The sequence below is a fragment of the Aquarana catesbeiana genome, linkage group LG03, assembly GCF_042186555.1.
Source record: "Aquarana catesbeiana isolate 2022-GZ linkage group LG03, ASM4218655v1, whole genome shotgun sequence".
NCBI classification, from domain to species: domain Eukaryota; kingdom Metazoa; phylum Chordata; class Amphibia; order Anura; family Ranidae; genus Aquarana; species Aquarana catesbeiana.
Genome location: NC_133326.1, coordinates 420,493,843 through 420,511,539, shown reverse-complemented (window position 1 = coordinate 420,511,539; position 17,697 = coordinate 420,493,843). Strand labels below are relative to the sequence as shown.

Below are 17,697 nucleotides of genomic sequence, written 5' to 3'. Positions count from 1 at the left end.
TAAACAGGAGGTTATAACAGGGGTCATAGTACCTGTGTAGTGTGAGTATCTGAGTGTTGTCTGAGTAGTGTGTGTGGATCGTTAGTACTTGTGTATTGTGTACCTGTGTATTGTCGTGTACCTGTGTATTGTCTTGAGTATTAGTGCCAGGAAGCTAGCTGTTAGGTAATTTGGACAAGGTAAAATCCCCACTAAATTTAATAGGTACGATGCCCGGCGGGTGTGGAGAGGCGACTCTTTGTACATCTTGCCGCATGTATGCGTTCCTTGATCATCCGATCGAGGGCGAATACTGCTGTGCAAAATGTAAGCACATTGTTTCCCTGGAAGCCCAGGTTCTGAATCTGGGGAAGCAACTGTCAGCACTGAGAAGTCCCTCCATACTAAAGGTGAGCCAGGAACGTACACGGCAGGTGCCGGCAGGGGCCAGCACAGAGGCGGGTGGAGACAGAGGTGCAGGCACTAGCAAAGAGTAGATGGGTGACAGTCAGGAGGGGTAGAGGGGGAAGTGCCAGAGGCCGATCCAGGACTGGAGCATCCCAATAAGTAGGCTCCATTGAGTGACATTGGTGAAACCAGTCAGGGACCAGCACTGCTGGAGATGAGGGACTCTCCTAGCTGCCAGGGGAAGAACTCCTCCAGTGAGAGTGGGGGGGCAGCAAAGGGAAAGGAAAGACAGATTCTGGTGGTAGGGGACTCAATTCTTAGAAGGACAGAGAGGGCAATCTGTAACCAAGACCTGAAGCGCCGAACAGTATGTTGTCTACCGGGCGCTCGGGTTCGGCACATCATGGATCTTGTGGACAGATTACTGGGAGGGGCTGGGGAAGACCCGGCTGTCATGGTGCACGTTGGCACCAATGACAAAGTCAGAGGCAGATGGAGTGTCCTAAAGAACGATTTTAGGGACTTAGGAGCTAAATTGAGGAAAAGGACCTCCAAGGTAGTGTTCTCAGGAATACTACCGGTACATCGAGCCACACCAGAAAGGCAGAGGGAGATTAGGGAAGTAAACAAGTGGCTGAAGAGCTGGTGTAGTAAGGAGGGGTTTGGGTTCCTGGAGGACTGGGCCGACTTCTCAGTCGGTAACTGGTACTATAGAAGGGACGGACTGCACCTAAATGAGGAGGGTGCAGATCTGCTGGGAATGAAGATGGCCAAAAAGTTAGAGGGGTTTTTAAACTAGGCGATGGGGGGGAGGGTCCAGAGACAGTGATAGCCAGCGCGGAAGATATTCCAGAGGGTAGTATTTGGGGCATTAGTGGTAGGTTAACCAAAGCACAAAAACACAAGGTGAGTATAGTAGCAAGTCCTAGTTGCAATCTTGAAACACCCAATACGAGGACAATATGCGACCGGTCTAAACTATGTGGCATGTTCACCAATGCCAGGAGCATGGCGGACAAGATGGGTGAACTAGAGATACTGTTGTACGAGGAGGATTTGGATTTTGTGGGAATTTCAGAGACCTGGTTCAACAGCTCTCATGATTGGCTGGCAAACATTCAAGGGTAAACCCTATACCGCAAGGATAGAGAGGGTAAAAAAGGGGGAGGGGTATGCCTATATATCAAGAATAATGTACAAGTGAATGTGAGAGATGACATCACTGAGGGGGCTAGGGAGGAGGTGGAATCTTTATGGGTAGAGCTCCAAAGGGATGAAGCTAAGGGGGAAAATAATACTGGGAGTATGCTATAGGCCCCCTAACCTGAGGGAGGAAGTGGAGACGGATCTCCTATCACAAATTGGATTAGCAGCAAGGATGGAAAGTGTTATCATAATGGGGGATTTTAATTATCCAGACATAGACTGGGCGGAGGGAACCGCGCATTCATTTAAGGCTCGCCAGTTCCTTAGTGTCTTGCAGGACAATTTTATGGGTCAGATGGTAGACGCACCAACTAGAAATAAAACATTACTAGATCTACTGATTACCAACAATACAGACCTGATAACAGATGTGGAAATACGGGGCAATTTAGGTAACAGCGATCACAGGTCAATTAGTTTCAGTATAAATCACACAAATAGGAAACATGAAGGGAACACAAAGACACTGAATTTCAAAAGAGCCAACTTCCCTAAACTACAAACCTTGCTAAAAGGCATAAATTGGGATAAAATATTAGGAACAAAGAATACGGAGGAGAGATGGGTTTGCTTTAAGAGCATATTAAATAAGGGCATTAGCCAATGTATCCCATTGGGTAATAAATTTAAAAGAGCGAACAAACCTCCTGGATGGCTTAACTCCAATGTAAAAATGCATATAAAAGCAAAGGAGAAGGCCTTCAAAAAATACAAGGTTGAGGGATCATCCTCAGCATTCAGAATTTATAAAGAATGCAATAAGAAATGTAAGGGTGCAATTAGGATGGCTAAGATAGAACATGAAAGACACATAGCGGAGGAGAGCAAAAAAAATCCCAAGAAATTCTTTAAGTATGTAAACGGTAAAAAAGGGAGGACAGACCATATTGGCCCCATAAAGAATGAGGAAGGACATCTGGTTACAAAGGATGGGGAGATGGCAAAGGTATTGAATTTATATATATATATATATATATATTCTCCTCAGTCTTCACGAGTGAATCGGGGGGCTTCGGTAACCAAAACTGCAGTGTTTATCCTCATGACACAACACAGGAAGCACCTACATGGTTAACAGAGGACGGAATTAAAATTAGACTTGAGAAACTTAACATTAATAAATCACCGGGACAAGATGGCTTGCATCCGAGGGTACTTAGGGAACTCAGTCAGGTGATTGCCAGACCGTTGTTCCTAATTTTTACAGACAGTCTATTGGCTGGAATGGTACCAGCTGATTGGAGAAAAGCCAATGTAGCACCAATATTTAAAAAGGGCCCAAAAAACATCCCTGGGAATTACAGACCAGTTAGCCTAACATCAATAGTATGTAAACTCTTGGAGGGGATGATAAGGGACTATATACAAGATTTTAGTAATAAGAATGATATCATTAGCAGTAATCAGCATGGATTCATGAAGAATCGTTCTTGCCAAACCAATCTATTAACCTTCTATGAGGAGGTGAGTTGCCATCTAGATAAAGGAAGGCCCGTAGACTTGGTGTATCTGGATTTTGCGAAAGCATTTGACACAGTTCCCCATAAACGTTTACTGTACAAAATAAGGTGCGTTGGCATGGACCATAGGGTGAGTACATGGATTGAAAACTGGCTACAAGGGCGTGTTCAGAGGGTGGTGATAAATGGGGAGTACTCAGAATGGTCAGGGGTGGGTAGTGGGGTTCCCCAGGGTTCTGTGCTGGGACCAATCCTATTTAATTTGTTCATAAACGACCTGGAGGATGGGATAAACAGTTCAATCTCTGTATTTGCAGACGATACTAAGCTAAGCAGGGCAATAACTTCTCCGCAGGATGTGGAAATCTTGCAAAAAGACCTGAACAAATTAATGGGGTGGGCGACTACATGGCAAATGGGGTTCAATGTAGAAAAATGTAAAATAATGCATTTGGGTGGCAAAAATATGAATGCAATCTATACACTGGGGGGAGAACCTCTGGGGGAATCTAGGATGGAAAAGGACCTGGGGGTCCTAGTGGATGATAGGCTCAGCAATGGCATGCAATGCCAAGCTGCTGCTAATAAAGCAAACAGAATATTGGCATGCATTAAAAGGGGGATCAACTGCAGAGATAAAACGATAATTCTCCCGCTCTACAAGACTGTGGTCCGCCCGCACCTGGAGTATGCTGTCCAGTTCTGGGCACCAGTCCTCAGGAGGGATGTACTGGAAATGGAGCGAGTACAAAGAAGGGCAACAAAGCTAATAAAGGGTCTGGAGGATCTTAGTTATGGGGAAAGGTTGCGAGCACTGAACTTATTCTCTCTGGAGAAGAGACGCTTGAGAGGGGATATGATTTCAATTTACAAATACTGTACTGGTGACCCCACAATAGGGATAAAACTTTTTCGCAGAAGAGTTTAATAAGACTCGTGGCCACTCGTTACAATTAGAAGAAAAGAGGTTTAACCTTAAACTACGTAGAGGGTTCTTTACTGTAAGAGCGGCAAGGATGTGGAATTCCCTTCCACAGGCGGTGGTCTCAGCGGGGAGCATTGATAGCTTCAAGAAACTATTAGATAATCACCTGAATGACCGCAATATACAGGGATATGTAATGTAGTGCTGACACATAATCACACACATAGGTTGGACTTGATGGACTTGTGTCTTTTTTCAACCTCACCTACTATGTAACTATGTAACCTGAGCAACAGACACCCAGGGGAGGCGTGGCAGAGTACCCCCGGATGGGGGAAAGGCAGGCTGCACCGTATTTTATGCTTGCAGGGGGCACATAGAACACCTGGCGATTGAATATATTGAAAATTAGGAAATGATGGTGACTAAATAAATTTTAGGTGTGTGTAAAACGTTTAATTTGAAGAACAGGGAAGATAATACATTATACATCAGTTAAATAGGGCATAACGGCCTCAAGAGAACTCACACTTTTTTTAAAAACAAGTTGATTGGTAGAAGGGAAAATGCCTGTAGATGGATTAAAGGGCAAACAAACGATTGGTGGAGATATTAGGTAGTGATCTGTATGGGAGAAAATGGGCGAGTTAATATTGCAGAGATTGTTTGGCAACAATCTTATAAAGGGATGGGAGAGATGACAAAAAATTGCTTACCCAATGAGCTATTTGCAAGGTATGTGACTATCACCGAACAGTGTTCACATGATTTGCATGGGAGTGAGAGATTAGAAAATGGCAGGGAGTTGATAAGTCCTGAGAAAGGATAAGTATTTATCCTTTTAGTCATCCCTAACAAACCGTCCTTTTACATTTAACTTGGCCCCCATCCATCTTTTCCCAGGATTTACCAACTCTCTGCTACTGTTCAATCTGTTAATCCTATGGCAGTTTTGTGAACGCTGATCCCTGATAGCCACATGCTTTGCTAATGGCTTACTAGGTAAGCAGTTTTCTGTCATTTCTCTCATCTCTTATCCCTGAGCAAACCGTTTCTTCACTTCTAATCTAGCCCTTACTTATCCTTTCTCAGGACTTATCAACTCCCTGCCATTTTCTAATCTCTCACTCCCATGCAAATCATGTGAACACTGTTCGGTGATAGTCACATACCTTGCAAATAGCTCATTGGGTAAGCAATTTTTTGTCATCTCTCCCATCCCTTTATAAGATTGTTGCCAAACAATCTCTGCAATATTAACTCGCCCATTTTCTCCCATACAGATCACTACCTAATATCTCCACCAATCGTTTCTGTTTGCCCTTTAATCCATCTACAGGCATTTTCCCTTCTACCAATCAACTTGTTTTTAAAAAAAGTGTGAGTTCTCTTGAGGCCGTTATGCCCTATTTAACTGATGTATAATGTATTATCTTCCCTGTTCTTCAAATTAAACGTTTTACACACACCTAAAATTTATTTAGTCACCATCATTTCCTAATTTTCAATATATTCAATCGCCAGGTGTTCTATGTGCCCCCTGCAAGCATAAATACGGTGCAGCCTGCCCTTCCCCCATTCGGGGGTACTCTGCCGCGCCTCCCCGGGTGTCTGTTGCTCAGGTATGTTTGGAAATCCCGGGGTTACCTTAGTGTTACCTCCCTATTTGAGACTGTCCAGCCATAATATTCCAACATCTAGCACTGTCTATAACAGCTCATACTCTAGCGTTTCTGCTTGTTTACATGATGTTTTTTGTATCTCTACGTATAGATTCTTGTATATTGCAAAGAGCTCTTGTTCCCTGAGGAAGCCAATGCCTTGGCGAAACATGTAGGAAACTGAGCCCTTGCTTCGAAGGCCGTCTCCAGCTGGCCCACCCTACTGTATTTGGGTCACACGCAATATATATGTTTTTTGTTGCTAATCATTTTATTGCTCTTTCTATGTATTTAATATTGTGAAATAAAATATTTGTAATTTTATATCTCCTTCTCATTTTCACATATTTTACTCTAGCACCGCTATAATCCCCTGTCCCTTTACCTATCAGTCATTTAATTGCTCTGGGATGAGGTGCTGTATCTAATATAACCATCTAGCCACATCTGCATTTTTTCGGTAATAATTCATGTTGTATTCCAACAACTACCTATTACACTTTTTTTTAGGCCCTGGAGCACCAGGACAATGGAAACGCCCACAAAATTACCCCATTTTAGAAAGCTAACACCCCAACGTATAATCTGAGGCATGATGAGTCTTTTAAACATTTCGTTTTTTTCCAGAAGTTTTGGAAAATGGGGAAAAAAATGTTTAAAAAAAAATGCATTTTTCAATTTAAAGAGATTTTAAACACATTGCATGTACATAGCAAAAATGACACCCCAAAATACATTCTGCTGCTTTTCTGAGTATGGCGATACCACATGTCTGAAACTTTTACAAGGTCTGGCCCCAAAATGCAAGTAGCACAGTCAGGCATTCTAGGAGCATAAATTACACACATTTCCTGACAACCTATCATTTTTGGAGGCCCGTCATAATTCTAACAAATAGCATGTATATACCAAGAATTACAATCTAAAATAAATTCTATTGAGGAAAGCGTAGAAAAAAATAAATCTTACCTGTGGTTTTAAGTGTCTGCAGAGCATTGGTCCAGGCAGCAGGCAGGGATGTGCTTAGTGACAGCAATAGTAATTATCCAGGCAGCAGGCAGGAATATTGTCTATAGTCAGTGCAAGGATATTGTCGACACAGCCAAAGCATTTGTCCATAGGAATTGGCAGAGAGCCAGCACGGCCATAATATTGGTCCTGGTACACTATTACCTGCAGAAACACATTGTACCTCTCCAGCCCTTCATAAACACACTGTGCAAGCAATCCAAGCCGTAGGCAGAAGTGTAGTTAATAAAACAGGCCAGGGTCAGTTCACGTGGAAGCAGTCCAAACGGTAGGCAGAGGCATAGTTGAAAAACAGACCAGGGTCCGTTCACGTGGAAGGCAGTGGCATGGTTATTTGAGGAAGCATGGAAAATGGTCAGCACAGATGATGGAAATAGGGAAATGGTTAAAAATACGTGCTAATATTTTAGGGATGTGTGATGTGGTCGGAAACATTCACCAATGCAAAGGCTTCTTTTTGAGCCACTCCTTTGTTGCCTTGGCAGTATTTTTTGGGTCATTGTCATGCTGGAAGATCCATCCATGACCCATCTTCAATGTGCTGGCTGAGGGAAGGTTCTCATCTAAGATTTTTACAATACCTAGCTCCATCCATTGGCCCCTCAATGCGGCAGCATCAGTTTGTACCTTTTAGCAGAGAAACGGGCCCAAAGCATAATGTTTCCACCTCCTTGCTTCACTGTAGGGATGGTGTTCTTAGGGTCATAGTCAGTATTTTTCTTCAAACATGGCAAGTCGTGTAACCCCCCCCAAGAATGCACATGAACAGTCCCGCCAATGAATATCTAAGTGTTTCAGAGGAGGTTTGGGAGGCAGGGCTGTAGTCAGATGAAACCAAAATTGAGCTATTTGGAATTAACTCGACTCGCTGTAGAAAAAAAAAAAAATGCTGATCATGACCCTAGGAACACCATCCCTACAGTCGAGCACGGAGGTGGAAACATGATGCTTTGGGGCTGTTTCTCTGGTAAAGGTATAGGCTGACTTTGCCTCATTAAGCGGCCTAAGGACGTGTTGTAAAATCTTGGATGAGAACGGTCTTCCCTCGGTCAAAACACTGAAGATGGGGTGTGGATGGGTCTTTCAGAAAGAAAGAATTGCAGAGAAACCGCCCCAAAGCATGATGTTGCCATCCCCATGCTTCACAGTAGGTATGGTGTTCTTTGGTTGCAACTCAGCATTCTCTCTCCTCCAAACACGAGTTGTGTTTCTACCAAACAGTTCTACTTAGGTTTCATCTGACCATATGACATTCTCCCAATCCTCTTCTGGATCATCCAAATGCTCTCTAGCAAACCTCAGACGGGTCCTGACATGTACTGGCTTAAGCAGGAGGACACGTCTGGCGCTGCAGGATCTGAGTCCCTGGCGGCGTAGTGTGTTTCTGATGGTCGCCTTTGTTACGTTGGTCCCTGCTCTCTGCAGGTCATTCACTAGGTCCCCCCGTGTGGTTCTGGGTTTTTTGCTCACCGTTCTTGTGATCATTTTGACCCCATGGGGTGAGATCTTGCGCGGAGCCCCAGATCGAGGGAGATTATCAGTGGTCTTCCATTTTCTAATTATTGCTCCCACAGTTGATTTCTTCACACCAAGCTGCTTGCCTATTGCAGATTCAGTCTTCCCAGCCTGGTGCAGGTCTACAATTTTGTTTCTGGTGTCCTTCGACAGCTCTTTGGTCTTCACCATAGTGGAGTTTTGGAGTGTGACTGTTTGAGGTTGTGGACAGGTGTCTTTTATACTGATAAGTTCAAACAGGTGCCATTCATACAGGTAATGAGTAACAGAGTGGAGGACAGAGAAGCCTCTTAAAGAAGAAGATACAGGTCTGTGAGAGCCAGGAATTTTGCTTGTTTGTAGGTGACAAAATACTTATTTTCCACCATAATTTGCAAATAAATTCTTTCAAAAATCAGACAATGTGCTTGTCTGGATTTGTTTACACATTTTGTCTCTCATAGTTGAGGTATACCTATGATGACAATTACAGGCCTCTCATCTTTTTAAGTTTGGGCTTCTGTCCTCCTGACAAGGAACTGAGGGAAAAATCTGCCACAAGGACCCAGAGAGTAATGCCATGTACACACGACCGGTTTTGCCGTCGGGATAAACTCCGAAGGTTTCTTCGGGATTCCATTCAAACGGTCTTGCCTACACACGGTCAGCCCAAAGTCCGACTGTCCAGAACGCAGTGACGTACAACACTTACGACGGGACTAGAAAAAGGAAGTTCAGTAGCCAATAGCTTCCGTCTTCACAGCATGCGTCGTTTTTGGTCCATCGGAACAGCATACAGACTATTGGTTTTCCTGATAGGAATTGGTTCTGTCGGAAATATTTAGAACATGTTCCATTTCTAGGTCCGTCAGAATTTTCGAAAAAAGAAGTCCGATAAGGCCTACACACGATCGGAATAGACGGTGAAAGCTTTCGTCTGACTTTTTCTGTCGGACGTTCCGCACGCGTGTACAGGGCATAATAGAAATCTGACAGAGGTACTAGGTTTCTCCTACTTTACTAAAGAAAATCTGAACAAATTAATGGGGTGTGCAACTACATGGCTAATGAGGTTCAATGTAGAAAAATGTAAAATAATGCATGTGGGTGGCAACAATATGAATGCAATCTATACACTGGGGGGGGAGAACCTCTGGGGGAATCTAGGATGGAAAAGGACCTGGGGGTCCTAGTAGGCTCAGCAATGGCATGAAATGGCAAGCTGCTGCTAACAAAGCAAACAGAATATTGGCATGCATTAAAAAGGAGATTAATTCCAGAGATAAAACGATATTTCTACAAGACTCTGGTCCGGCCGCACCTACAGTATGCTGTCAAGTTCTGGGCACCAGTCCTCAGGAAGGATGTACTGGAAATAGCGCGAGTACAAAGAAGGGCAACAAAGCTAATAAAGGGTCTTGGAGGATATTGGTTATGTGGAAAGGTTGTGAGCACTGAACTTATTCTCTCTGGGAGAAGCGACGCTTGAGAGGGGATATGATTTCAATTTACAGATACCGTACTGGTGACCCCACAATAGGGATAAAACTTTTTCGCGGAAGGGAGTTTAACAAGACTCATGGGCACTCATTAAAATTGGAAGAAAAGAGGTTTAACCTTAACCTCTTCAGATCCGCGCTATTGCTGAATGACGGCAACAGCACGGACCTACATTGCCGGGACGACTTCTATTGACTCGTCGTCCCGTGCACGAGCGGCCTGCGCGCACCCTGCTCGGTGATCAGTGAGTCTGAGTCAGTGCCACCGACCAGCGCCCATCTGTCCCCATCAGTTGCCCACCAGTGCAGCCTCATCAGCGCATATCAATGAAGAAGAAAATTACCTGTTTGCAAAATTTATAACAAACTATGAAACATGATTCTTCTTCCTTCCTTTTTTTTTTTTTTTTTCAAAATTTTCCATCTTTTTTTGCTTGTTTAGCAAAAAATAAAAATCCCAGCAGTGATTAAATACCACCAAAAGAAAGCTCTATTTGTGGGAAAAAATGATAAAAATTTCATTTGGGTAAGGTGTTGTATGACCGCGCAACTGTCATTCAAAGTGCGTCAGCGCTGAAAGCTGAAAATTGGTCTGGGCAGGAGGGGGGGTTTAAGTGCCCAGTAAGCAAGTGGTTAAACTACGTAGAGTGTTCTTTACTGTAAGAGTGCCAAGGACGTAAAATTCCCTTCCACAGGCAGTGATCTCAGCGGGGAGCATCGATAGTTTCAAGAAACTATTAGATAAGCACCTCAATGACCACAACATACAGGGATATACAATGTAATACTGACATATAATCACACACATAGTTTGGACTTGTGTCTTTTTTCGACCTCACCTACTATGTAAACTATACATTTATTTCTATGAATGTTACTGTGGAGAGCTTCCCTTTCTCCCTGTATAGTTAAAATCATGTATGTAGGGCAAAAATTAGGGTAAATCTCAAGGGGAGCCCAGGATAACAATACAGCCAGAGGTTCTAATCCTTACCCACTCAATACAAAACAAAGAAAAATATCTTGGATATTTTGAAGTGGTATTCTAGCACTGCAACCTCAAACATGTAATTGTGCCAATTTTGATGTAAGATGGTATGATTTAGAGCAGTCTTTTGAAACATGCCTGATAATTGTTTATCCTCTGAATATAAGCTTTACAGTGGTTGTAAAGTTTGTTTTTAATCTTAAAAGAGAAGTATGGGGGTTTTTTTTCTTTTGGATTCATACTTTACCTAGGTTGACGCCGCATCGGTCTGATGCTGTATCTGTCCCCCGGCGCCTCTACATGAACGAACACCGCCAATCGCTCTGTTCTCACAGCTCCCCGAGCAGAGAGTTGCTGACTATCAGGTAGCCGCTCTCTGCTCTGCCCCCCGCTCACTGGAGCGCAGGGCTGTGGAGGGAGCGGGAGTGGCCAGCTCAGGCTCTTAGCGGCTCGCTGAGAGGCTGGGTGCCAGGCCAGGGATCTGGGCAGATTCTGACTCTCTGGTTGTGATGACGCCTGAGCCTGGACCGACTCTGTGACATCAGCAGAAAGCAGACTTCAGCCTGCTCTCTGCTAAAAACACGTCACAGGAGTGCGAAAGTAACCTGCACTCATGTGAAGTACAGCCAAACGAGCTTTATGCATTAAGATAAAAAAACCTGTGTGCATCAGCCCCCCTGATACTTACCTGAGCCATCTCGATTAGCGATGTTCAAGAGACTGGGACTCTTCCTCCTCATTAACTGGAATGGCTCCCGCTGCTGTCTATTAAATTCAGTGAGCCAATGAGAGAGAGGGGGTTTTTGTCAAACAGTGGCTCTGTGCCTGAATGGGGACACAGAGCAGCGGCTCGGCTCCCCCCATAGCAGGCTACTTGCTGTTGGGGGCCCCTGGCAGGGGTGGGGGGGGGGGGGGGCGCCAGAAGCGCCAACAAGGGACCCAAGAAGAGGATCTGGGTTGCTCTGTGCAAAACCACCGCACAGAGCAGGTAAGCATAACGTTTATTATTTGTATAGAAAAAGAAAAAAGACTTTAAGGGTTTATTTATTTATTTATTTATTTATTTATTTATGTTATTTATTTTTTGCAACTACAGGTGAAGTAATGAGAAGTGCTTCTGGAGAGGTTTGCTGATGATCCATGCTCCTCTGTTAAGCGTGGGAATATGGTGCGAGCAGCTCGTGCCTTGTTATCAAGCTGTTACAAGGCTGCTGATTTTGGCTGATATGGCAGATGTATACAAGTTACTTGTTCAACTAAAAGTGGTAATGGCATTTTTATATTATGATTTCTTTAATATAAGCTCCCTTTTTTTTTTTTTTTTTTTATTTTGTAATGTTTCATAATTAAACTTTTTTTTTTTTTTTTTTTTTTTTTTTTTTTAAGGTTGAAGAAGGTATCGTAAAATTAAGAAATGCTGGAACAGAGCAAGAATTGGGAATACAATATAAAGCACTGAAAGCTGAAGTAGAAAAGTTAAATTTAATGACTGCTAAACGCCAGCAGTTGGAAATATAAGCTTCAATAAGTAATAGGACAGTATTGTTGAGTTCTGATTGTCTGCTCACCTAATCTACTTGTGCTTTGGTTTATCCTCTTAGCCCTGTGCAATAAACGTATCTGCTTTTACTATGAGCGGTTATTTGTACTGCTGGATTCCTTATTGGTTTATCCGTTAGCTGTTTCGAGTCTGACTTGACTTGTAGCTCCATTCTTTAACTTTTTTTCATGCATCTTTATATTTTATTCAGCCATTACTGCTCACTTGCTTTTTTCCCTAGAGTTTTTAGTTCCATGTTTTCTGGTATCTCTGCTTTCCACTTTGGTAGAAGTATATCCTTGTGAGCACAATGGAGAGTGCGCCCTGTCTTATTTAGAGGTCGACCGATATGGATTTTTCTCTGGCCGATGCCGATATTTAGAAATCACAGCGGCCGATATATGATGCCAAATTTGTTTTTGTTTTTTCCCCCTTCATCTCATAAAATCTAACAGTTAGACCCCTTTCACAATGGGGCATTTTTCAGGCGCTTTTGGGCTAAAAATAGTGCCTGTAAAGTGCCTGCAAAACTGCTCCCCTGCAGTGTCAGTGTGATATCCTGAGTGCTTTCACACTGAGGCGATGCGCTGGCAGGATGTTAAAGTCCTGCAAGCAGCATCTTTGGAGCGGTGTATACCGCTCCTCCACCATTCCTGCCCATTGAAATGAATGTGCACCGCTGTCGAAGTGCCTTCAAAGTGATTCGGCAGCGGTGCTTCACGGGCGCATTCAACCTTTTTCCTCGGGCGCTAGCTGGGTTATAAGCGCCCCGTTAGCAGCCGAATAGCACCGCTAAAATGATGGTAAAGCGCCGCTAAAACTAGCAGCGTTTTACCGTCAACGCCTGCCTGCTCCAGTGTGAAAGTAGCCTTAAGTAATAAGTGGGTTTCTGCTAAAAATTATATATATATATATATATATATATATATATATATATATATATATATATATATATATATATATATATATATATAATTTTTGGGGGTTCTAAGTGATTTTCTAGCAGAAAATACAGGATTTTTACTTGTAAGCAACAAATGTCAGAAAAGATTTAGTCTTTAAATGGTTAAACTGAGAACTCCTACACATGGAGTTCAGTTCATTGACAAGTAGAAACATTGTATCCTTTTTTTTTTTTTTTTTAGTTTCTTTTATCAGACTTGGCAGGCTGCCCAGAGAGGATAGAAGTCACTCCACAGAAGACTTCAGGCAACTTGCATTGACTTCTATTACAGAAGTAATTTGCAAGTCGCACTGAAGTTATAATCGGCCTTTTTAATCAGCACAATCGGCCGATGCCGATTAATTAAACAAAACGTCAAATATTGGCCGATATATCGGTCGACCTCTAGTCTCATTTATTTATAATAATATTGGTATTAGATCACCACTGGGTTTTTTTATATTATATAAATGAAAAAAGACTGACCATTTTGGGAAAAAGTATTCTTGTTCCAAAACCTATCCATTTAAGATCAAAGATCCGCTGTGTCTGGTGGGCTCTGTGCTCGAAACACACACACTGCCTTAAAGTATTTATACCCCTTGAAATTTTTGCCATGTTACAGCCAAAAATGTAAATGTATTTTATGTGATAAACCCCAGAATTGTGAAGTGGAAGGAAAATAAGTGTTTTTTTTTTTTTTTTTTTTTTTTTACAAATATGTGAAAAGTGTGATGTGCATTTATATTCAGCCCCCTTTACTCTGATAACCCTAACTGAAATGTGGTGGAACCAGTTGCCCTCAGAAGTCACCTAATTAGTAAATAGAGTCCACCTGTGTGTGATTTAATCTTAGTATAAATACAGCTGTTCTGTGAAGCCCTCAGAGGTTTGTTAAAGAACCTTAGTGAATAAACAGCATCATGAAGGCCAAGGAACACACCAGATAGGTCAGGGGTAAAGTTGTGGGGAGGTTTAAAGCAGGGTTAGGTTATAAAACAAAATATATATATTCCAAGCTTTGAACCTCTCACAGAGCACTGTTCAATCCATCATCTGAAAATAGTTTGGCACAACTGCAAACCTGCCAAGACATGGCTGTCCACCTAAATTGACAGGCTGGGAAAGGAGCGCATTAAGGAGATGCAGCAAAGAGGTCCATGGTAACTCTGGAGGAGCTGCAGAGATCCACAGCTCAGGTGGAAGAATCTGTCAACAGGACAACTATTAGTCATGCACTCCACAAATCTGGCCTTTATGGAAGAGTGATAAGAAAGCCCTTGTTGAAAGAAAGCCATAAGAAGTCTTTGCTGTTTGTGAGAAGCCATGTGGGGGACATAGCAAACATGTGGAAGAAGGTGCTCTGTTCAGATGAGACCAAAATTTGACTTTTTGGCCTAAAAGCAAAACGCAATGTGTGGCAGAAAACGAACACTGCACATCACACTGAACACACCACCCCCACCGTGAAACATGGTGTTGGCAGCATCATGTTGTGGTGATGCTTTTCTTCAGCAGGGACAAGGAAGCTGGTCAGAGTTGATGGGAAAATGGATGGAGCCAAATACAGGGCAATCTTAGAAGAAAACCTGTTAGAGTCTGCAAAAGACTGGAGCAGAGGTTCACCTTTCAGCAGGACAAACATACAGCCAGAGCTACAATGAAATGGTTTAGATCAAAGCATATTCATGTGTTTGGCCCAGTCAAAGTTCAGACCTAAATCCAATTGAGAATCTGTGGCAAGACTGTTCTCAGATGCTCTCCATTCAATCTGACAGAACTTGAACTTTTTTGCAAAGAAAAATGGGCAAAAATGTCACTCTCTAAATGTGCAAAGCTGGTAGAGACATCCCCAAAAAGACTTGAAGCTGTAATTGCAGCGAAAGGTGGTTCAGGGGGGCTGAATAAAAATGCACGCCACCCTTTTAACATATTTGTAAAACATTTTGAAAATCATTTATCATTTTCCTTCCACTTCACAATTATGTGCAACTTTGTTGGCCTATCACATAAAATCCATTTGTTTTTGGTTGTAACATGACAAAATGTTGAAAATTTCAAGGGGTATGAATACTTTGTGTGTAAAAAAAATATATATATATATATATATATATATATATATATATATATATATATATATATATATATATATATACACGACGGACAGTATTCAGACCCCTTTAAATTTTTCACTCTTTGTTATATTGCAGCCATTTGCTAAAATCATTTAAGTTCATTTCTTTTCCTCATTAATGTACACACAGCACCCCATATTGACAGAAAAACACAGAATTGTTGACATTTTTGCAGATTTATTAAAAAAGAAAAACTGAAATATCACATGGTCCTAAGTATTCAGACCCTTTGCTATGACACTCATATATTTAACTCAGGTGCTGTCCATTTCTTCTGATCGTCCTTGAGATGGTTCTACACCTTCATTTGAGTCCAGCTGTGTTTGATTATACTGATTGGACTTGATTAGGAAAGCCACACACCTGTCTATACAAGACCTTACAGCTCACAGTGCATGTCAGAGCAAATGAGAATCATGAGGTCAAAGGAACTGCCTGAAGAGCTCAGACAGAATTGTGGCAAGGCACAGATCTGGCCAAGGTTAAAAAAAAAATTCTGCTGCACTTAAGGTTCCTAAGAGCACAGTGGCCTCCATAATCCTTAAATGGAAGACGTTTGGGACGACCAGAACCCTTCCTAGAGCTGGCCGTCCGGCCAAACTGAGCTATCGGGGGAGAAGAGCCTTGGTGTGAGAGGTAAAGAACCACCCAATGATCACTGTGGGTGAGCTCCAGAAATGCAGTTGGGAGACGGGAGAAAGTTGTAGAAAGTCAACCATCACTTCAGCCCTCCGCCAGTCGGGGCTTTATGGCAGAGTGGCCCGACGGAAGCCTCTCCTCAGTGCAAGACACATGAAAGCCCCCATGGAGTTTGCTAAAAAAAAACACCTGAAGGACTCCAAGATGGTAAGAAATAAGATTCTCTGGTCTGATGAGACCAAGATAGAACTTTTTGGCCTTTATGCTAAGCGGTATGCGTGGAGAAAACCAGGCACTGCTCCTCCTGTCCAATACAGTCCCAACAGTGAAGCATGGTGGTGGCAGCATCATGCTGTGGGGGTGTTTTTCAGCTGCAGGGACAGGATGACTGGTTGCAATCGAGGGAAAGATGAATGCGGCCAAGTACAGGGATATTCTGGACGAAAACCTTCTCCAGGACCTCAGACTGGGCCGAAGGTTTACCTTCCAACAAGACAATGACCCTAAGCACACAGCTAAAATAATGGAGTGGCTTCACAACAACTCCGTGACTGTTCTTGAATGGCCCAGCCAGAGCCCTGACTTAAACCCAATTGAGCATCTCTGGAGAGACCTAAAAATGGCTGTCCACTAACGTTTACCATCCAACCTGACAGAACTGGAGAGGATTTACAAGGAGGAATGGCAGAGGATCCCCAAATCCAGGTGTGGAAAACTTGTTGCATCTTTCCCAAAAAGACTCATGGCTCTATTAGATCAAGAGTGCTTCTACTAAATACTGAGAAAAGGGTCTGAATACTTAGGACCATGTGATATTTCAGTTTTTTTCTTTTTTAATAAATCTGCAAAAATGTCAACAATTCTGTGTTTTTCTGTCAATATGGGGTGCTGTGTGTACATTGAGGAAAAAATTAACTTAAATGATTTTAGCAAATGGCTGCAATACAACAGAGTGAAAAATTTAAGGGGGTCTGAATACTTTCTGTCCCCACTGTGTGTGTGTGTGTGTGTGTGTGTGTGTGTATAGATATAGATAGATATGGATGTAAAAAGTCTGCACATCCCTGTTAACGGACAAGTACAGCCTGAGCTCGTTTGGCTGGGCTTCTCCTATGGGTCACAGGAGTGCAATTCGTTTTGCGGCAGAGAGCAATTTGAAGTCCACTCTCTGTTGATATCACAGGAATCAGTCCAGGCACCGCGTCATCACGACGATAAAGTCTGAATCGGCCAGGTGCCTGGACTGATGCCTGTCTCAGCCTCTCAGCAAGACGATGAGAGACTGAGACGGCCACTTCCCGCCCCTCCACAGCTCAGCGCTCCAATGAGTGTGGAGGAGCAGAGAGGAGAGCTGCTGACGGGCAGCAGCTCTCTGCTCGGGGAGCTGAGTGAACTGAGCCATCGGCTGTGTTCAATGGCTCTGTTCTCAGTGCAGAAACGCCAGGGGAAAGATGCAGAAACGCCAGGGGAAAGATGCAGCATCGGTCCGATGTGGCATCCACCCAGGTAAGTATGATGGGTTGATTTAAAAAAAAAAAAAAAATCTTTTTTAACCACTTAACAACCGGCCCATAGCCAAATGACGGCTACAGGGCGGTTGCTTAACTAGGGCGCGCACTCGAGAGCATCCGTGACCGCCGGGGACCCGGCGCATCACGGATCTCGGTAAATGGCCGCTAATCGCGGCCGTTTACCATGTGATCGCTCCGATCGGTACACTGTGAGCGGAGAGGGGGATGGATGGATGGTAGCAGCGTTGTGGGCAGCCATCCCCACTACTCTGCATGCCCT

At 43.1% G+C, this 17,697-nt stretch overlaps 1 protein-coding gene across 1 annotated transcript in view; it reads left to right on the top strand.

Moving 5' to 3' along the window:
* CTNNA1 (catenin alpha 1) overlaps positions 1–17,697 on the top strand; it is a 215,180-nt gene that overhangs the window by 81,645 nt on the left and 115,838 nt on the right. The window contains 4 exon segments of the mRNA XM_073620754.1: positions 11,746–11,774; positions 11,776–11,844; positions 11,846–11,914; positions 12,036–12,155. Coding sequence (XP_073476855.1) covers positions 11,746–11,774; positions 11,776–11,844; positions 11,846–11,914; positions 12,036–12,155 — 287 coding nt within the window.